This window comes from Cervus canadensis, chromosome 14 (assembly GCF_019320065.1).
Source record: "Cervus canadensis isolate Bull #8, Minnesota chromosome 14, ASM1932006v1, whole genome shotgun sequence".
Classification (NCBI taxonomy): Eukaryota; Metazoa; Chordata; class Mammalia; order Artiodactyla; family Cervidae; genus Cervus; species Cervus canadensis.
Genome location: NC_057399.1, coordinates 41,250,690 through 41,273,494, shown reverse-complemented (window position 1 = coordinate 41,273,494; position 22,805 = coordinate 41,250,690). Strand labels below are relative to the sequence as shown.

General features: G+C 39.6%; 1 protein-coding gene across 4 annotated transcripts in view; it reads left to right on the top strand.

The window, feature by feature from the left end:
* The first annotated feature begins 881 nt into the window (after positions 1 to 881).
* Positions 882 to 22,805, top strand: part of FMO2 (flavin containing dimethylaniline monoxygenase 2) — a 34,592-nt gene continuing 12,668 nt past the window's right edge. The window contains exons 1-4 of one of the 4 annotated variants that reach the window (XM_043487006.1): positions 883 to 1,222; positions 4,705 to 4,844; positions 19,573 to 19,761; positions 22,232 to 22,394. In XM_043487006.1, coding sequence (XP_043342941.1) covers positions 4,713 to 4,844; positions 19,573 to 19,761; positions 22,232 to 22,394 — 484 coding nt within the window. In that variant the 5' untranslated portion in view covers positions 883 to 1,222; positions 4,705 to 4,712. Of the gene's footprint in view, positions 1,223 to 1,281; positions 3,038 to 4,704; positions 4,845 to 19,146; positions 19,165 to 19,572; positions 19,762 to 22,231; positions 22,395 to 22,805 lie in introns of those variants that run through there. The other 3 variants (XM_043487007.1, XM_043487009.1, XM_043487008.1) reach the window with 3 other exon arrangements.

Below are 22,805 nucleotides of genomic sequence, written 5' to 3'. Positions count from 1 at the left end.
AATGCCAATGTGTCAAGAGGTTGCTAGTTGATGAAACGGGTGAGGGATATGTTGATGCACATTAATCAAATTGTTTTTTCAACTTTCCTCTGGGCTTAATATTTTTCAAAATAAAAATTAGTTTGTTGCCAACAGAAGATTTTATACAAAAATTTGAGTTTGTAGTTTCTATTAAAAGGAATCTAAAAACCTTGCAATTTGGGGCTTATGCTCTCAAATAATGCCATTTAGTTAAACCTAATACATGGGGGAAGTGCTTTCCAGTCAGATCTTGTCCAGGCCCTCCTCCCTCATTTAGGTTACCTTCCTGATTCCTGGAATCAGGATTCCTGGCTCATTTGCGCCACTGGGCTAGAAAATGTTAAGTGAGGCTAAGATGGTCTTTGACACTGAATTCCAGGCTCTCAGTGGAAGGTGTTTAGGATTCTATTATTCTATTATTGCCAGTGCTTCTGTAATTATTTCTCTTCTTGTGCCCTAGGCTAACATCTAAAACCAATTTTAAGCTTTTTCAAATATGTGTTACCAGCTCCCTCTGCTGGCCTTTTCTGAAAAGACGAAGCTGCTTAAATTCCTAATAAGTCCTGAATTTTGAAATCACACTTTTGGGGTTAGGGAACTAACCCTACTTGGGAGAACTTGATGACACAATAGTCACATAATTGGCCTTCTCCTATGGACAGCTCCTATAATAGTTCAAGAGACTAATTCAAGAGTCAGAATTTAGTTAAGCAGAACGCCCGATTCACTGGCGATTGTGGTTTGGGCTGATTTGGCGCCCTCTAAAGGCTACCGTGAGAAGAGCAGTCGCTCACCACGTGCTCCCCTTTAAGTTTAGAGCTCCGTCGGAACTGGGACGTTTAGGAGGGTGGGGGAAAGGGGCAGAAGTCGCTTGTGGCTTTCCAATCCGACAACTCTCTTCTAATTCGTCATTGAGCCCTCCCTCGAGATCACGGAAGTTTCAACTGGTGCCCTACACAACTTTCTTTTCCCTCAGCGAGTATATTTTCAGCTGTCATCAGCATGACAGGAAAAACGGCAGGTTTTTGTTTTAAACCAAGAGCACTTTGATTAAAGTCAGCATTCCTTTATTTTTTATTTTCTTTTAGAGCAAAGAGTTTGCGTTTGGAATTTTGTTTTGTTTTGTTTTAAAGACAAACACTGTCATTGGCTATTGGCTTTGAGAAATAATTTGTAAAAGTACCTGCTCTGTGCCAGCAAGGTAAGTTTCCTGGATTTTTTTCTTTTAATGGGGAAATGTTTCCAGAAGCTGCTTTCACAGAGGGTAAATATTCCCCTTGGTAAGTGAGTGCACTCCTTAGAGATAAGCGTGATCCTGTCTTTGGAGAGTCTCTTGATTAGGGTTAAGGCAGCAGAATTAGGGCGAAAACCAGGAAGCAAAGGAACTTCTTAAAGAAACAAAGTTATGAAAGGGAGAAGCCACCCGGAAGGAAGATGTGGTGAGAATAACAGAACTGTGGGACTGTCTGTGATTCCAGGCTCCTTTCTGATTTCATCTTTTGGATGAGATGGAATTGCCTGTCATTGAGAAACACAAAATATTCCACAAGTGTCACATTTGGAAATACGGTAGCAAAGGAAGAACACTGTTAGAGTGATATAATAAGAAATATAAACAGATTGAAGTCCAAACTCATATAAATCATAATCAACTGTATGATTTGCTAATCATCCAAGTCTCTCCATGTCTCAAAAATGACTGCTACATTTTATGGTGTGTCAGATATGGGATAGGGTCTTCTTGTTGTTCAAAATTCCAACTCAGTAGATTAGGGCTTTTTCTATTAAGGAACGAAATATCAGCAACGAAATATCAGCAATGGACCTTACGTTTATAGCACATTCTTACAGTTTGCAAAGAGCTTAGCACACCTGTCCTCCTGACCCATCAGGCCTGCAGTATTCTCCCCTGCCTTTCAATTTACATCTATTTGGGGCATCAATTATTTGGCACTTGGGTGTTTTTGCTCAGGAAAAACACAGCCCAGTATGTATCTCTAGCTAGGTCTCCAGGCATAGCTAAGCAGCCCAAGAGTGTCTTCAAGCATTTGTACCCAGAGCATGCTGCTATTACAAGACATATTGCCTGATATCATGCGTGTCAGCCTCTGTCTATATAGTGGCATCTTCTTGTGGATAGTCACTGGGTCTGTATTTATTACTGTTTTTTACTCACTGATTCTTAATCATTCTGGGGGCCCCAAAACTTGGCTCAGTATCTGCCCTTAGAGTTACATAGAGTACACGTGTGGAGTGAATTAATTTGCTACCAGTCTATTCACTGCAGCACATTTTGCATTTTAACCAGATCACTTAACAACTATTTCTTTCTTATTATTATTGCAAAAACAGAGCACAGTGAGATCTGCCAATTCCAGACTTCTCCCTCGTGCCCTGGAAATGTATGTGTTCTTATCGGGGGAGGCCATTTGTTTCTGATTAAAAGCTATCTAGACCTTTTACTAGCTATCTAGACCAAAGGAAGCCATGGGTGTGTTTGCCTATGTGTTTCCAAACTTGCTGATGAATTTTATCTGTGTGAGATGTCTTCTCCAGAAAGAAGAGAGGAAAGGAGGGAATAGTTAGGGAGGTGGGAAATGAATTCTGAGTAAATATTTGGTGCTAGGCAGTTTTGTGTAATTATTATCACAGTTTCAGACTCAAACAATCCTTCCATGTGACTGTGTTTCTTATTTGCAAACAGTACATCTTGAAGTGTGTAAGTGGGTTGTTTGGGGGGCACATGGCCCATCAGTTGCAGAGACAGAGTTCAAACCCAGTTTTGCTGCCTCCAGGGTCCATTCTTACTGCAGACTACCCAACTCTTCCAAAATCAAAAAGAGACTCCTAAATAAACCAAAAGTCTCAGGGAGGGAAGAGTGTAAATTTTGTTGTAAATAATGAAGCCAGGCAGGAAGTTCTCAACCTTGCAAAGGGAAGGACGGCAAGTAAGATTTTGAAACAGGCAAGCCTGGAAAAGCCCTCTGATCCTTCCTGCAAGTCCCTCTGGAACCAGGTAAGTCTGAGAGGTCCAAGGGCTCAGAAGTCTTCTTCTGCCCTCTGTAAAGTCACTAACTCCCTTTGTCTTTGTGCCTAGGGGTCCTTTTATTTTTTATTTTCTTCCCAGCGCTTTCCCCTTTCTCACTTTGTATTAACCATACCTCTTTATTTTCTATATTTTGATGCTTTGACAGTTAAGGCTTTGCTGATGCCTTAGGGACTGCTGCTCCCTGGCTTAGCCAGCTCCTTGAGGTAGTAAACTTCCCTCCTGGGAGGGTGACTTTTTGAATCCAAACCAACCAATCCAGAGCCCATTTCCCCCAACCATCTCCTTTACTGACACTCTTCTTGTGCCTGGGGGCTCTGATTTGGCTAGAGAGAAACTGCAAAGCCCTGAGGATAAACCCCCCACCGCAAACCCACCCAGAAAGCATGGCAGCAAACCTGAGCTCAAATGAGGGAAGAGGCTCAGTAGCAGGAATCTCGGGACACTTCAGACTCTCACCCCAGTGAGATGTGCACATCCAGACTCATACTCAGATATCTAGAGTCTCTCTCGACTCAGCGTCTTACTAGCAGACTGGCTTTAAGTCATGTTCAAAAACTCAGCAGTTACACCTGAGTCCACCTGACACTTCAAAGCCCTCCATGTGACAAACCTGATTCGCTGGAATTAACTTAGTATTAACCCATCTGATAAAAAAAAAAAAATAAACAGTATGTTGATACCTGCATAAGCCCAAAACTACAATTTTAAAACCTGATATAAACTGTCATAACACCTTCATGCTTCCTCCAATCTTTCCTGACAAGGGTAACATCCCCATTTCCATGTGATCTCATCTTGGTCTCTAGAATATGCCATATGGATTTCCTTGGGGACTTAGTTCTGTATTACGGTCAGTTAAGCTTTCATTGTTCAAAGTTAAGAACTTCCCCTCAATTCATGTAGTATCTTTTTTGCTACTGGACATGACCCATGACTAGCTACTCTTTAGGACTTTAGATGCTTTGAATAAAAATGAACATTTTTGCTGGTTGCAGTTCCTAGGATTTTAGAAGGGTTAGGTGATAGCAAAGTGTTTTTAATACTGAGGGAATATAAAATCTTAAGGGGATGAAGACCTTTTACTCCTCAATCCAAAGGAAGCACCAGGTGTGTCTATCTGTGTGTTCCCAAATGTTGATAAATTTTATCTGTGTGAGCTGCCTTTTCCAGAAAGAAGAGAGGAAAGGAAGGAGTCGTTAGAGAAGTGGGAAATGAATGCTAATTAAATATTTGGTGCTAGGTCTTGGCTAAACTAGATAGTAATAAGAGCAAAATTTAACTGAGTACTTACTATGTAGCAGACACACTTCTACAACCTTTCCAACATATCTCAGTCATTTAATTTCAGGACAATGCCTATTTTAGATAGGCATTATTATTTCCACTCTCATTATACTGATGAGAAAACTGAGGCACAGAAAGAATAAACAACTAGCCCAAGATCATACTGTAAATAAATGAATCCAGCATCTAAACTGAAACAGTCTGATTTCAGAGCCTTCATATTTAGCCAAAATATGATTCTGCCTCAGCTCAGAGACAAAAGGAGGGTATCTATATCATTGTGAAAGTTGAATTCTGTGACAAGGGCTCCTTGTCATATAAAGAAGCTCTGCTTAATCTGTATCATACAGAACACAGCATGGCCAAGCGAGTTGCAGTGATCGGAGCTGGTGTGAGTGGCCTGTCCTCCATCAAATGCTGCTTAGATGAAGACCTGGAGCCCATCTGCTTTGAAAGAAGTAGTGACATCGGCGGACTGTGGAAGTTTACTGTGCGTAGTTCATACCCTCCAACCTCTACCAACCATAATCTGGCCATTTGCTTTGTCCCTGCCCACGCACGGTGGCTGTAGTCTATCTGGTGATCGATCATAAAGTGCTTCCCTGGTTGCTCAGTAGTAAAGAATCCGCTTACCAAAGAAAGAGATGAGGGTTCGATCCCTGGGTCAGGGAAGATCCCCCAGAGAAGGAAATGGCAACCCATGCCAGTATCTGCCTGGGAAATCCCATGGACAGAGGAGCCTGATGGGCTGGAGCCTGGTGGACAGTGGAGTCCATGGAGTCTCAAAAGAGATGGACATGACTGAGCACCCACACATGGTGATCATTAAGGGAGCAGCTCATTGCAGCATCACAACTTTGTGTATGGTGTCCTGCTGACCCCATGCAGGATGCAGCCTGATAGGTGATGCACTTGGAGAACTGGCAGGGTAGGGACAAGAGAATTTGGAGGAAAGAGGAAGAAAGAGTTAAGTCTGATACACAAACATAGGATTGGAAGTTATGATGATTTCTGGACCATGAACATTCTAAGACAAAGTAGCAGAGTGTCACGTTAGGTAAGCTGAATCTCATTGGTGAATGTGAAGCAGATGGCACCTTAAGAAGGACAGAAGTTGGCATCAGGGGGTGGAGCCCCAGCCCCAAGGCATTGTTCATGTCTTTTGGAAGAGAATTGGCAAGGGAAAAGGCTAGAATCCAGACCTTGTTAGGTCTAGGGGGTGGTTTTTACATTATCAGAAGAAGAAGAACCCAGGCACTATTTCTCTTCTTAAGAGTGGAATGTGCAGCCTAGGGCATATGCTCGAGGTTCGGCCAGCCAGTAGGTGACTTGAGCATCAGGAAGTAGGGCTGGAAATGGCTAAATGCCATATGAAAGGTTGTTGCTGAGCCGTGAAAGACACTGAGATTCCTGGCCTTCAGAGGAGAGGAATTCAATCCGTGGCCAGCGACGAGGCTTGATTGCTCAGAGCTTTTGTGTGATAAAGTTTTATTAAAGTATAAAAGAAAGAGAGAAAGCTTCTGACATAGACATCAGAAGGGGGAAGAAAGCGTGTCCCCCTGCTAGTCGTTAGCAGGAAGTTATATAGCTACTAGCACGTTGCTAGTTAGAGAAAGGAAATGTCTCAAAACTCAGAGACTGGCACCAGGCCCCTCACCCACAACATGCATTTTGAGATAACATTGGCACAAGGTGAGTTGTCCCAGGCCATAAAATGATTGGCGTGAATCTTGAAGAAAGGCAGGTTTCCAGGCAAATACATAGTCTCATTAACATAGCTTAAGAGAACATTTGCATGAATAAAACATACTGGTTTGTTCACGTAGGTTCTGAGCCTTAGGCAAACTGACTTGAAGAAAGACAGAGTCTAGGGTAAATATAGTTCATTAACATAACTTAAGAAAAATATTTCCGTAAGAAGAACTGCATTGGTTAGCTCAAGGTTTGAAAAAAGTTAAGTTCAGGTGGAACCAGGTGTTGTCATGGCAACACAGAATTTTAAAGGAAATCTCCTTTCAATTTTGTATAGAGAAAGGGAAAAAATCTGTCACATGTAGTTTGTTTCCTCCTGCCGCTTAAGAGAGAGATAAAAGACGTCTGACATTTACAGCCTATTTCCTCCATTTGGAGACCCCTAGCCTTCCTGCCTGCTACCCTCTCACACATGCCTCTGGCCAGAATTGGTCCTGGTTACTGGGAATATCAGGGTCTTCAGTGGGAATAAAGGGATCTGCCCCTGGTAGGGTATAAGGTGTCAAAAGATGGAGGCCCAAATAGTAAATGCTTCAGGGGGAAGAGAAGAGCAGCATTTAGCAGGAGCTCAGGGCTGGGGAGGTACTTCACACTGGTATGAATGAGGGAAGACTGCATGGAGGAAGTGGCATTTGCCAGTCTTGGATGGATGATGAAGAAAACAGAATAAGCAAATGTATGTAAATGACCACACCTCTAGGATTATAGTGTACTGTGCTGTGCTTAGTCACTCAGTCATGTGCGACTCTTTGTGACCCTATGGACTGTAGCCCGCCAGGCTCCTCTGTCCGTGGGGATTCTCCAGTCAAGAATACTGGAGTGGGTTGCCATGCCCTCCTCCAGGGGATCTTTCCAACCCAGGGACCGAACTCAGTTCTCCCACATTGCAGGCAGATTCTTTGCCACCAGGGAAGCCCATAGTGTACTAGGGGAAAAAAAAATTTTTTTCTGGTGTACTGTGGGCCTCATCAAGCCACCAAATGTCAGTATGGAAAAAAATATTCGGTCTGGTTTGTGTACCTTCTGCTATTTGACCCTATGGTTGGCTTGGTTTCCTTCTCCTATTATACAGTGATATAAACTAATTTTAGAAAATAATATTGCTACTGTATAGCACAGAGAACTCTACTCAATGTTCTGTAATGACCTAAATGGGAAGGAAATCAAGAGAAGAATGGGTGTGAGTGTATATATGACTGATTCGGTTTGTTGTGCAGCAGAAACTGACACAACATTGTAAAGCAACTATACTCCAATAAAAAAAAAGTAAAAATAAAAAATAATATTCGTTAAAAGAAAAATACAGGACTTCCCTGGCAGTCCAGTGATTCAGACTTCACACTTCCACTGCAAGGGGCATGGTTTCATTCCCTGGTTGGGAAACTAAGATCCCATATGCCATGAGGCATGGCCAAAAAAAAGAAAAGGAAAAATATAAATTAAATATAATATCAATACTCATGAGCACTAAATAAATTACCACTATTTAAATTTTGATGTAATTTCTTTTAGTCATACACATATTTTTTTTCCAAAAATGCAATGGTAATATTCATTTTCATTCATTCAAGTATTTGTGATGTCCCTCTCCCAGGACACACAGGGAACAAGATAGACAAGGCCCCAACCCTCCTTAGAATCTAGTGGGGAACAGAAACTGTAAACAGATCTTTGCAATGCAGTGTAATCAATTCTGTGCCCAAAGTACAGGGTACTAGGTTGGGGCAGCAGGTACAACAGCTACCTTGTGAAGATCTATAGGGTTATGGAAAGCTTCTTAGAGAATGTTATGGCAAAGAAAGAGACTTGAAGAAGAAATGGAGATTAGCTTTGAACAAGTTCATTAGTGTCTTTAATATAGGTCTTTTTGTTTTGTTTTTGGGTGGCAAAGACCAAGATTAGACAAGGAGTTGAGGAGTCCAGGAGAAAACAGAGGCTGTCAGTGTGTGATGACCCCTTCATGAAGATTGAAATGAGACAGAGAGAGACATGGTTGTAAGAGGATATTGTTGTAGCCACACATTCCAGGAAACAAATTCACTCAGAAGGACAACACAATAGTGGAGTGCAGTTTATTACACTGGTGGGCCCGAGGCAGAGTCTTCTCTTAGCCAAGGACCCTGACCAGTTTTTGTGAAAACCTTATATACCCTAAGTATATGTGCCCAAACCCACCTCCCCAAATTCCCTGAAACTAGTCTGAACAAAGGAAAAGAAAGATACAAAGTTAACCCATCATCCATATGCCTTAAGCCTAGGTAGTTAACAGTAGACAATTATCAATAGGCCTGTGGTCATACCCCAATAAGCATAATAGAATTTATGATTCTATTCAGTTTCACAGATAATTAGGCTATTCTTTTAGGCATGGAGAGTCTAGGTATGAGCCCTGGGGCTCTTCCATCTGGGGGTCTGGTTTTCCAGCTGGTATGTCGTTTCCATAGATACTGGGCATAGAGCTCAGAGTCCACAGTCCGGCCCAAGATGGAGTCCTGCTTTCAAGATGGAGCCTGTTCTGTTTCCTCCTTCAATATAAGTTGAAAGGGGGGGATTGTTTTGAAATTTTGAGTCTTCAATATTTTAAGTGTGGATGGGAAGGACTCAATAAAGAGAGAGTGATTGAACATATACATAGACAATAACTAGAAAACTTTGTGAGGAATTCCTTAAGCAAAGGCAAGAAGAAGAGGCCCAGAGCCCAAGAGGAGGGAGTAATCATGGCAAGGGAAGAAGAAGATAAGCAAGATGGACCATGGGCCCACGTTCATGGAACTGTTTAAAGACAGTGTTAGTCCTGCAGAGCCCTGTTAAATTTTGTTAGCTTCTTTGTAGTTTGACGAAGATATTATATTTAACAATTCCAACCCCACCAGTGATTTTTGATATCTATAGCAAGGGGATCCAATGCTAAATTTTCCAGAAACTCTTTGGAATTACACATGGAATGCTAGCTGCTGGTGATCTCTGGTCTCTTCCTCCTATCCCCCTCAGCCCACCCCATCAAGTTAACTGTGCTTTTACACAGGAAACTTCTGAAGATGGGATGACTAAATGTCATGCATATAAATGTCATGCATATATAGTTTGGAACTATAGTTCAAAATATTGTATTACAAGTTTAAAAGTTACTAAGAGGACTTCCCTGGTACGTGGCATGGGTTCAATCCCTGGTGGGAGAACTAAGATCTCACATGCCATGAGATGTGGCCAAAAATAAATAAAGATTGCTAAGAAAGTAAATCTTAAAAGTTCTCATCTCAAGAAAAAAAATTCATAACTTTTTATCATGACAAATGAGAAATAAGACTTACCATGGTGAACATTTCACAATGCATACAAATGTCAACCATTATGTCCTACATCTGAAATTAATACAATTTTGTATGCCAATTATGCTTCAATTAATATATATATATATATATATATGATTTGATTAATTCCAGGAAGATGCCTTCTGCCCCAAAATATTTCTCCTGCTATCACATTCCTGATGTCTAAAATTTCAGAATTAGAGATATCATCCTGTGGGATAGAAGAGTTAGGTTAAAATTTGAATTAATTCAGTTCAGTTCAGTCACTCAGTTGTATCCAACTCTTTGCCAACCCCATGGACTGCAGTATGCCAAGCTTCCCTGTCCATCACCAACTCCCGGAGTTTACTCAAACTCATGTCCATCGAGTCGGTGATGCCATCCAACCATCTCATCTTCTGTTGTCCCCTTCTCCTCCGCCTTCAATCTCTTCCAGCATTAGGGTCTTTTCAAACAAGTCAGTTCTTCGCATCAGGTGGCCAAAGTACTGGAGTTTCGGCTTCAGCATCAGTCCTTCCAATGAATATTCAGGACCGATTTCCTTTAGGATGGACTGACTGGATCTCCTTGCTGTCCAAGGGACTCTCAAGAGTCTTCTCCAACACCACAGTTCAAAAGCATCAATTCTTCGGCACTCAGCTTTATAGTCCAAGCCTTATTAGATATAAAATGTTTAAGTATATAGCTCCCTGGCACTTGCAACAATATCACATTTCAAACCTCCCTTAAAACTATACTCAAGAGATAAATATAAACAATTTCTCTACCCAAAGAAAACAGTCTTCACTGAAGAGTGAAACATACAATAAGCAAAATTTCACAGGCCTCCAATGGGATCACGTGAGGGTCTGGATTTCCAGGAGACAGTAGTTTCAAGGAAGGAGCTGCTGAAAATGCTGCTGGAGCCTCCACACCCACTTCCCGCAAAATTTGCCTCTCCACAACTCTACCAATCAGAATCAATGTTAAAATATGTTACTCTTTAACTTCTATAGTTACACACAATTATCCTCACTTAACATATGAAGAGTTTAGGATAAATAACTTGCCCAAGGGAATATAGGTAGTGGGAAAATAATAAAAATGAAAGTCTGAATCAATCACATAAAAATCACTCCCCTCAAAAAATTTATGGTCAATTCAGTTTACACTTTCCCACTATAGCTTGTGCTCACTAGGTTTGAATGCTGCACCTCTCTACTAAAGGTTTAATGTGCACTAGCTTTTTCAGTGGAGAAGGCAATGGCACCCCACTCCAGTACTCTTGCCTAGAAAATCCCATGGACGGAGGAGCCTGGTAGGCTGCAGTCCATGGGCTTGCTAGGAGTCAGACTCGACTAAGTGACTTCGCTTTCACTTTTCACTTTCATGCATTGGAGAAGGAAATGGCAACCCACTCCAGCGTTCTTGCCTGGAGAATCCCAGGGATGGGGGAGCCTGGTGGGCTGCTGTCTATGGGGTCGCATGGAGTCGGACACGACTGAAGTGACTTAGCAGCAGCAGCAGCAGCAGCTTTTTCAGTATTTGCAAAGCTAATGCTATCATTTATATAATTATTTGCATATGAATTATCTCTTTCTATACTCCCAATACATTAGTTTTTATTAATTCTAACTTAAAAGTGAGAAAGCCAAAGTAAGTGATTTGCCTATAGTAACTAATAAGTGGTAGATGATAATAAGGTGACATAATAAGATGTCTTAGAACCAGCCACAATATTATATATGTTTACCCTCATGCTTCATCTCACATAATTCTAAAGATGAATACTAAACTTGGGATCAATTAAAACCCCTGTGTGTTTTTCATCTGAATTATTGATGACTTGGGTCACTATTATCCTATCTTTGTAAAAACTAATTTTTTAATCTTTTTTTTTATTCACTTCAATTTTTTAATCTTAATTACAGGATTTCACATTTGTGCATGTTAGACATTATTTAGTTGGTTTTATTCTTAGTCAAAGAGTGTTTATATGAAGTTTCAATCTTCTGTTAAGTTTTCTATGTTGAATAATATTAGAATATTTACTCACACCATATAAAAAATTAAACTCAAAATGGATTAAAGACCTAAATATAAGACCTGAAACCATAAAACTCCCAAAAAAGAACATAGGCAGAACACTCTTTGATATAAATTATAGCATATTTTTTTATTTGTCTAAGGCAAAGAAAACAAAAGCAAAAATAAACAAATGAGACCTAATAAAACTTCAAGGCTTTTGCACAAAATGAAAAGATGATCTACTGAATGGGAGAAAATAATTGCAAATGATATGGCTGATAAGGGGTTAATATTCAAAATATATAAACAGCTCACACAACTCAGTATCAAAAAAAGAAGCAACACAGTTTAAAAATGGGCATAAGACTTGAATAAATATTTCTCTAAAGAAGACACACAGATGGCCTACAGGCATATGAAAAGATGTTTAACGCTGCTAATCAGAGAAATGCAAATTAAAACCATAATGAGATATTACCTCATACCAGGGTGGCTATTATCAAAAAGACCACAAATAAGAAATGTTGGCAAGAATGTAGAACAAAGCTAACCCTTGTGTACTGTTGGCCGGAATGTGTATTAGTACAGTCACTGTGGAAAACAGTATGGAATTTCCTCAAAAAATTAAAAATAGAATTACTATGCAAAGCAGCAATTTCACTGCTGGGTATATATCCAAAAGCACAAATTCAAAAAGATACATGCACCCCAATGTTTATAACTGCCAAAATATGGAAGCAAATGAAATGTCCATCAACAGATGAATGGATAAAGATATGGCAGTATACATAATGGAATACTACTCAGCCATAGAAAATAATGAAATTCTGGCACTTGCAACAACCTGGATGGACTAGATAGTATTATACTTAGTGAAACAAGTCAGAGTGTGTGTAACCTGAAAAATAAGACAAAGGAATGTATATAACAAAACAGAAACAGACACAGATACAGAGAACAAACTAATGGTTACCAGCGGGGAGAGGCAAGAGAGGAGGGGCAAGTTAGGAGTATGGGACTAAGAGCTACCGTGTATAAAATAAATAAGCTAAGCAACAAGGATATATTGTACAGCACAGGGAAATATAGCCATTATTTTGTAATAAGTTCTAATGGAGTACAGTCTATAAAAACACTGAATCACTCTCTGTACACCTGAAAGCAATATAATATTGTCAATCACCGATACCTCACTTTCTTAAGTGTTTATTTGAAGCTTCAATCCTGTGTCTAGTTTCTATGCCTCCATACTTCGGGTATATACAAATTTGATCATCTGTATTTGTCTCCATCAAATTTACTGATTTAAATGTTGATAATAGATGAGACTGTGAAGTAGACACCTGGGAAATCACCAAATGGAATTTCCCATATGGTGCTATTTTCACACTGACCAAAACATGTACTTTCTTTATTCTATGCCTCACAGCCTCTCTTCTGTTTCAATTGGCATGTTTTTTTTTTAACAGCACATTATGTTCATTTTAACATTAGACAGAACTAGCTTAGAACAAAGAGCCATTTCCTTCCCTGAAAAGATAACCGCCTTACCCTTGTTTTACTTTCGGAAGTTCTCTGTGATAAATGTATCACAGCATTATCCAATATATGTTTTTGTACACTGTTGTCCATTTAATAGAACCAAATTTAACATGTTAGATATTTGTAACTCTCCAGGAAAGCAAATATGAAGTACTATGGTTCTTAAGCCTCTTTACCAGCTGTTTAAGATATATTTTGATTGGTGGTTTAGTCGCTCAGTCGTGTCTGACTCCTGTGACATCATGGACTGCAGCCTGCCAGGCTCCTCTGTCTGTGGGATTCTCCAGGCAAGAACATTGGAGTGGGTTGCCATTTCCTTCTCCATGGGATCTTCCCGACCCAGGAATTGAACCTGGGTCTCCTGCACTGCAGGTAGATTCTTTACCAACTGAGCTACAGAGGAAAGCCCTAATTTTGGTTAGTTTTCCATAATTTTTTTAAAGAAGTAATGTTTACATGTATCAGTTCAGTTCAGTTCAGTTGCTCAGTCGTGTCTGACTCTTTGCGACCCCATGAATTGTAACACGCCAGGCCTCCCTGTCCATCACCAACTCCCAGAGTTTACTCAAACTCATGCCCATCGAGTTGGTGATGCCATCCAGCCATCTCATCCTCTGTCGTCCCCTCTCCTCCTGCCCCCAATCCCTCCCAGCATCAGGGTCTTTTTCAATGAGTTAACTCTTCAGGTGAGGTCGCCAAAGTACTGGAGTTTCAGCTTCAGCATCAGTCCTTCCAATGAACACCCAGGACTGATCTCCTTTAGGATGGACTGGTTGGATCTCCTTGCAGTCCAAGGGACTCTCAAGAGTCTTCTCCAACACCACAGTTCAAATGTATTAGAATAAAGTTTGTAACATAATATTAGCAAAATCATAACATTTGCATGCATGAAACAAAACAAAATTTATAGCATACTATCAGCAAAACCATTTACTTGTTCCCATTACACTACTATTTTAATGTATCATTTAGCAGTATCTTAGTATCATTAAGCCCTATTTACAATGAGGGAAAAATGCTCTGGTTAACATGACTTCTTTCACTCATTCAACAAACATATTACCTGGTTGCATAATATGTACCAGGCATATACTAGGTACTAAAAAGACACAAGTGTACAGTCCCTGCCATCAAAGGGCTCAGTTTTCGGAAGGGGGGTGTGGCGGGAACTAAAGAAAATTCAGAGTGCAGATTTATAAGAGCTGAAACACTGAGTGTTATGGAAAGCACAGACTCTCACTCAGCAGAAGGGTATGATACTTTTATTTGTCTTGACAATAAGCAGAGATCAGATATGTGAAAATCCATCTAGGCTAAGCAAATGGCATGTGCAAAGGTGTGGAGGTTTGTGAAACTTGATATACTTAGAGAATAGAAAGTCACGTAATGTGGCTGGAAAGAAGGATGCAGGTGGCTGAGCAATAACTGATGAGGCTGGAGAGAAGAGCCAGGGTCTCACCATGAGCACCTTGTGTCCCATGCCCATGAGTGTACCATTTACCCTGAAATCAGTGAAGACAGTGGGCAGTATCTGAGTCAACGAGTTTAACCAGGGGGCTCTTTCAGTGATCAAGGGCAGAAAGGAGAGAGGCCCAAAGGAGAGAGGGCAGAATGCAATGACACGCTAATAAAGGGTGTGTCTCCCAGTGTTCATTGTGCATAAGAGTCAGCTGGGGAGCACTTCTAAAATACAGATGTCTGGGGAGCACTTCTAAAATACAGATGTCTGGGCCCAAACCAGACCTATTCACCCTTTTAATACTTTTCAACGATCCCCTGAATTCTTCTACTGGAATCAGTCCATAGATTAGCATTTGAGAAAGACAGTTTTGCCTCTATCTGTAGGACAAGGACCCACATGAGAAAAGACTCTAAAAAAGAGTGGATATGTAAGTATAACTGATTCACTTTGCTGTACTGCAGAAAGTAACAACATTGTAAATCAACTATAAGCCAATAAAAAATTAAAATTTTTAAAATAAAAATAAGATTCTAAAATAATTAAAATAAAATGTTAAAATAATTAAAATAAAAATATTCTTAATGGTAATAATTTAAAGTTTCAATTATACTTATTACAAGTATATTACAAGAGCAGATAAAATCCACTTCTAAAAGACTGAAAATAGGGAATGTTAGGATATTTTCAAAGAAATAAATTTTATTTCCAAACTGCTTAGAATAACTAGCGATGAGAATAAACTACGGATTGCTAGAAGTCAATATAATTACATTTCATAACAAAAAACAATTTACAAGATTTTGTATTTACATTTTTAATAAGTGAATCTATTTTTGCTTTGCAAGCTTGCTCCTTCTAGTAGATTAAATATTAGCTTTATAATCTTTCTTAATCTTAATTTAGTTTTTATATCCTTTTCATCTCTAAGGAATAAAAGATAAACTTCAATCCAGCCTATAATAAAAGATCATAAGTTCTTTTTTTTTTAAGATCATAAATTCTAAATAAGTGTTGTCTGAACTAACTTGGTTTTGCTACATAATCTTCTGACTTGCAAAAAATTTATATTAAGAAAAATGCTTACCATATGATCAGTTACCTTAAACAAGTAAATTGTCACTAATTCTATTTGTTAGGAAATTCAGGCTATTAATCTGTATTTGTGCTTAGCTCATTTTTAGGCAGTACTTGTATTTTAAGTAAATATATGAGTTAAATTTATCTGTTTTGAAAGTCATGTCTCCTGTCCTTGCCTTAGTGAGAACAAAGCCTCTCATCTTATTTCTCGACTTTCCATCCCCAAAGCCCAAACTGATTTTAATTCAATGTGATAATAAGCTCCATGAAGATAGAAAACTGTGTGTCCTGGTTACACTTTACCCCTAACTCCAAGCTCAGGGCCTAAACAGGACATATAGTTGATAGACATTTATTTATTTACTTATTTATTAATAAGAATCATCTTCCCTTTATAACCCCAGGAAAACTCAATTTTACCCAGATTTATCTAAACGTATAGCCATCTACTTCAGCCAGTATAGGAAGAAGCGCACATGGACAGAAAGCATTTTTTAATAGTTGTCTACCAATCAACCTAAGTATAAAGATCATTACTTGATGTTCAGTAAAAGAATTTTGATGTCATCATCAGTTGTGTCAAATTACACAAGTAAAACCCCCAAAGGAGAGTCTTGCCCTGGCTCTGGAACTACTATAGGGGCTCAGACATCAGAACCCCTGATGAGAACATCAGTTCTCATCACTCAAAATTCCCTTAAAATGACCTGACAGAGGAGCCAACCACATGTTAAAGCCAATTTAAAGCACTTGTAAAAACTAATATGTTAGCTCTACTGTAACAGTCCATTTAATAAAATGGACAGAATACTGTCTCAAAACTATGACTGGTTCAGTAAGACTGGCTCTAATGGCCAGTAGTAACGCAAGAGAGGCAAACGTGAATGGAGCATTTATTTAAAGTCAGGCATTGTGCTAAGCATTTTATCTAATCTCATCAAAGCCTCATGACAACTGACTAATGGAACAATTGATGAACTTCATTTTACAGGAGAAAAGGAGGAATCTGACTTATGTAACTTGTGTATGCTCTGTGCATATACTACACCATTTTATATAATGGACTTGAGTATCCTTGGATGTGGGTATCCACAGATGGTCCTGGAACTAATCCCCTACGAATACTAAGGGATGACTGTATTAAGCAATTTGAAGCTAGTGTTTGAAAACAAAAATACCATGATTTATTCATCCAAAGTTCAGATTATATCCTTGTATATGAGACAGAAAGCACTTCATATTTGAATACAAACTTCCTTTGCCTTCTGTACATACATACAGTTAATAATAAGACCACACCAAATTAATCACCTAGAAAGCTAATATACCCTAACATGACTAGTTTTTATCAAGCCACTTAAAACTCTAACAAAGCTATCATCTGCACCTCAATTACAGACTAGGAAAGATAAACAATCTGCTCGTGGGAAAAAAGGCATCTGACTCTTGGCCTATGGTAGGCATGAGTGAATGAATGAATGAGGAAGAGAGTGCAATGTATGAGGGAGAAGGATCTTTACAAACTCGGACTTTTTATTGGTCTTAAACGTGTTCTGAGAGCAAACATCATTTTAAACTTGGAAAGTCATGTTAGTACCGATAATCTCTGAAATTTGGACACAGTGAAGCCCAAAACATATAAAGAGCTTTGCTGATAAAAGAGGAAAGATCCCACAGTTTAATCTTTAACTCTTTGAAATAAAGTATAGCCTCTTGTAAAGGAACTATCAGAAAATTCAGATGTGATAGATGATAGCGAGTGTTTGTATCAGTTGCTGTGGTGTCAGAGCAGCTGCCTGGATACCTTTATCCTGTGGTGAACAGTGAGGTGTCACTGACAACTTTGCTGAAGCTTATAGCTTCCTCTGTAACTACGGACAATAACAATACTATTGAGCACCTAGCACATCCCTAGTTTACAAATGACAGGACCGAAGCTCAGAGGCACTGACTGGTCCAGGCTCACATAGCCTGAAAGAGATGAATTCAAACCTGTGTCTAACTCAAAGCCCAGGCTCCTTCTGCTAGTCCAGGTTGCCTCTTTCTGTGTTACAGAAATCTAAGGAGGCTTGATCTAAAGATCTGGCAGGAAAGTAATGATTTTCTATGAGTAATGGTAAGAAAGCAATGTATACAACTGATTTATTACAATGGTGGAATTAGAGTTGGATATTTACTGTTCTTTACTATTCTGCAGAGGAGATTTTAATGCCATTTATGTAAGATTAGATAATTTATTACAATTAATTCATGAGTTCTTATAATCTTTCCATTTTTATTTTTATACCCCCCCTGGTGCTGAGTCATAATATGCTGGATTATACTTAGTCTCTGCCTGTGCATAAGCATCTGTTGAGGAGTTCTTGGGTGGCATTATTTACATTTTCTTATAAAGCCTGTTTGATAACATGCTGACTTCACAGACATTGAATCACCATACTTGGCTCTTGCATGATTTAACATTAAATCATTACGCAGAGCACTTCTTGTAGAGGAAATTATAAACTCAGCCATAGCATGTGCTGTCTCCTGAATTATAAAAGCATACTCAACAACACTCAAAATCAAACTTAAGGTTTGATTGGGGAATCTAAAAAAAAAAAATGATACAAATGAACTTACTTACAAAACAGAAAGAGACTCACAGACTTAGAGAACGAACTTATGGTTGCCAGGGGCAGGTGGGGAAAGGATAGTTAGGGAGTTTGGGACGGTCATGTACACACTGCTATATTTAAAATGAATAACCAACAAGGATCTATAGTGTAGCACATGGAACTCAATGGTATGTGGCAGCCTGGGTGGGAGGGGGGTTTGAGGGAGAATGGATATCTTTGTATGTATGACTGAGCCCCTGCGCTGTTCACCTCAAACTATTACAACATGATTAATCAGCTATACCCCAATACAAAATAAAAAGTTCAAAAGGAAAAAAATATACTTGATTAGCATTAAATCTACTTACTTGGGACTTCCCTGGTGGTCTAGGGGTTAAGAATCCACCTTCCAATGCAGGGGATGTAGGTTCGATCCCAGTGGGGGAACTAAGATCCCACATGCTACAGGGCAACTAAGCCCCCGACACAACTAGAGAAAGCCCACGCACTACAACAAAAACCCAGTGCACCCAGAAACAAAAAAATACTACTTACTATTATCACTTGAGGAAGGTTGACTCACATAAAGCATAAGATAAAGGTGAGGGGATTCAAATTAAGATGTGAAAACTTCCTGCTCCCCAAAGTACTCATTTTAACTGAAATTCTCCATTATAGTCTCTGACCAGTGACGCAGAGTTTATTGGTTCCTAAAGATGTGGAAGACCGGTGTAGTCTCCCCAGGGGAAATTTTGGAAGGGGGCTGATTGTCACAATCAGTTCAGTTCAGTCACTCAGTCATGTCTGACTCTGCGACCCCATGGACTGCAGCACACCAGGCCTCCCTGTCCATCGCCAACTCCCGGAGTTTACTCAAATTTATGTCATTGAGTCAGTGATGCCATCCAACCATCTCATCCTCTGCCATCCTCTTCTCCTCCTGCCTTCAATCTCTCCCAGCATCAGGTTCTTTTCCAGTGAGTCATTTCTTCACATCAGGTGGCCAAAGTATTGGGAGTTTCAGCTTCAGCATCAGTTGTCACAATGACTGACACTAAACAGGTAATAGGAAGCTAATTATTGATGCATTCTTTAGCAACATAAGAATGGCACATACACAGCTCCTCATCCACCAGACATTTCAGTCATACTGCAGCAATGAAAGGGGCTTCCCAGTTGGCTCCGTGGTACAGAATCCACCTGCCAAGTAGGAGAGGTAGGTTCAATCCCTGGGTTGGGAAGATCCCCTGAAGAAGAAAATGGCGACCCACTCTAGTATTCTCACCTGGGAAATCCCATAGACAGAGGAGCCTGGCCAGTTACAGTCCATGGGGTCACAAGAGAGTTGAACATGACTAAACAACAACAGCAATGAAAGAGCTTCACATCATGCAGGGGTTAGATGTGGAAGGTGAGTAGGAAATCAAGGGATTTCTTTAATACCTTATTACCACTCCTTTATTTCATTAGGAAAATGTTGACGATGGCCGAGCAAGCATCTATCAATCCGTCGTCACCAACACCAGCAAAGAAATGTCCTGTTTCAGTGACTTTCCAATGCCTGACGATTTTCCAAACTTCCTGCACAATTCTAAAGTCCTGGAATATTTCAGAATCTTTGCCAAGAAGTTTGATCTACTAAAGTATATTCAGTTCCAGGTATTGTATTTGGGGTAGGGGGGAGGGAAACAGCACGATAGAAAACTCGAAAAGTAATGTCATTACCCGTGATATTATAGGCTATATGCATAAACAGAAGAAAGACATTTGTCAAAATTAAGGCTTGAATGATATTGACAGTGAAACTGCATTTAAATTAGTATCTGTAACCACTGAAGACGACTAGCCTCATTTCCTTTGAAAGGGTATATGAAAACAAAAGTTATGTTGTTTTATTTTCTTACCTTCTCCATAGAAATGGATTATCTTAGAAAATGGATTAGATAAACCCACAGCTCCCCATTCATCTCAGAACACTATAGAGACCACTCTTGTTAATTTTTGATGCATTCTTTAGCAACATAAGAATGGCCAGATAATTCTGAAATGCAATTATAACTACCTTTCCCTTGTTTTCTCAAAAAAAATAATCAACAAGAAAAAACCAATATCCTCATTAAACATCCTAAATTTGTATCAATAACCTACACTCTGAAAACCAGTAACTGTGTCTAGGAAATAAATTATAGCACTGAATAAATATTAGTAGAACTTATTTTTTAATACATTTCATTTTCTCAGTAATTTTAGTTTTACTATAGATTTGTATTACATTAATTTGGAATAATTGATTTAGTGGACATAAACATATGCAAATACCATGAAACTATTTCAGTCTATCTAATGTAGAGTTCCTCCAGTTTCTTCTTCTTTTGTTTATCATTTTACTGATGTTGTTTTCTGGAGATTGGAGAGGGCTTAAGAAAACTCACTCCCATTTATTGATCTCTGAATTGGTATAAGCCATAAGATGCAAGAACTCAATTCAAACTATAAAAGGACATGTCCAGACTAAGTTCAGTATCAATACAGTGACCTCCCAGGAATGGGAAACCGCCAGGTTGCCTGAGAAGGAGTGAACTGGTTCAGGGCAGTTACATTTCTAATAACCTCCCCAGTGACAGTGAAGATTGGTCCTCGAACTACATTTTGAATAGTCAAGAATCCAGAGTACTTTAGTGAATATACCATGCTTAACTTCAAATTTGAAATCTTTCAACTGAAAATACCCAGACATTTTGTAGCCTTTTCACAACATTCCACATACATTTTTTAAAACTGTAAAAGCTTCAAAATTGCCAACACAGCATTTTGAAAAATATCTGAAATTTTCAAAAGCATGTATAAGGGGCTCAAACACTTGCCAGCAAGAAGGAAGCATACCATTCACCTGAAAAGCTTCACTTCCTTTGACATTGCTTCTTAAATACATCAAACACAACATTTATGTACCTTTTTAAAAATCCATAAACCTCCACACAGCAAACAACATTTACAAAAAATCAATAAACCAGTAAATTGTTTAATCCAAATGAGAGTATGAAATGTATTGCTAGCAAGACATTTTAAAAATAATAAATATGACCAAGCCACAAATACTGAGCCCACATGCTGTAACTACTGAAGCCCACGCTTCTAGAGCCTCTGCTCTGCGGAGAAGCCCACACACTACATCTTTAAAAAAAAAAATGAGTGGATATGAATAGACAATTCACAAAGGAAGAAATGTTGTGCAAACGTAACAATGAATGTTACCAAAAAAATTCGCACTCACTAGTAAACAACAATATGCAAAATAAAGGAGATGATGCAGACTTCTTTGGTGGCACAGTGGATAAGAATCCCTCTGCCAATGCAGGGGACACAGGTTTGATCCCTGGTCCGAGATGATTCCATATGCCACGGAGCACCTAAGCCCATCCACCACAATTATTGAGCCTGTGTGTTGCAAATACTGAGCCTGTGTGCCGTAACTACTGAAGCTCTCATGTCCTAGAGACCATCTTCAGCAACAAGAGAAGCCACCTCAACATGAAGCCCATGCACCACAATAAAGAGTAGCCCCCACTCTGCAATGAGGGAAAGCCCGCAAGTAGCAATGAAGACCCAGCACAACCAAACTTTAAATTAATTTTTTTTAAAAAAGCACATGATGCCTTTAATAAAATAAATAGGAATAACTCACCATTCATGGAGTGCTGTCATTGTGCCAGGCGCTATGCATGGAATATATTCTCTAACACAGAGTCTGCACAGAGGTCAACACAAAAGTTTTGTGATAAATGCTGATTGTGTGATCACTTGAATGATGAACACGTATTTTGTATCTTGCCCAGACTTTTGCCATGATTTTCTAAGTCTCTCTCCTTATTCAGAGAGACTTAACGCTGGTTCCCACTGCTGAGTCAGGCCTCTCACACAAAGCAGTACATCCTTGGGAGCATGTGCCAAGGAAGAAGCAGCAGGGCGCACTTAGCAGTCTTTGCCTTAAGTGGCTTGAAATGGCTTCAAATGGAATCTCAATGGAGCCAGACATTGCACTCTACCCTTACCCACTCCCAGGCACTGGACAAGGCCCCTTTTATGCCAGAGTAATTCTCAATGATGCCTTCTCTGTGTTTGATTCCAGACAACCGTCCTCAGTGTGAAAAAACACCCGGATTTTGCAACCTCTGGCCAGTGGGTGGTTGTTACTGAGAACAACGGTAAGGAGCAAAGCGCTGTCTTTGACGGAGTCATGATCTGCAGCGGCCATCACGTCTTCCCTCATCTCCCACTGGAGTCATTTCCAGGTGAGGCCTGTGCAGAGCCCCGGCTTTTGGGAGCAGGTGTCCAGCTACTTAATGTTCAGGCTAGATTGACAGCAAAACTGGCTAGCTACTGCAACTCAGCATAATATTAAAATCAGGATAGAGCCAGAAAGATGAAAGATTCCAAATACCATCTTTGTTTCTTTTGAGCCCTCCGGGTCTTCATCATCAGAGTGCAGCCAAAGTTCAGCCTTCCCCAAAGTGACTAAATGTTACTCAGAATTTCAGAGAATTTTCACCCATCTTGGTTTTCTGTTGGAGAGATCCTTTCAGCCATGTACCTTACCTTACGACAGGGAAGCCTGGGGTGCTGCAGTCCATGGGGTTGCAAAGAGTCGGACAGGACTGAAGGGCTGAACAATAACAAAAGCTTACCCTGACCTTTTTCTATCC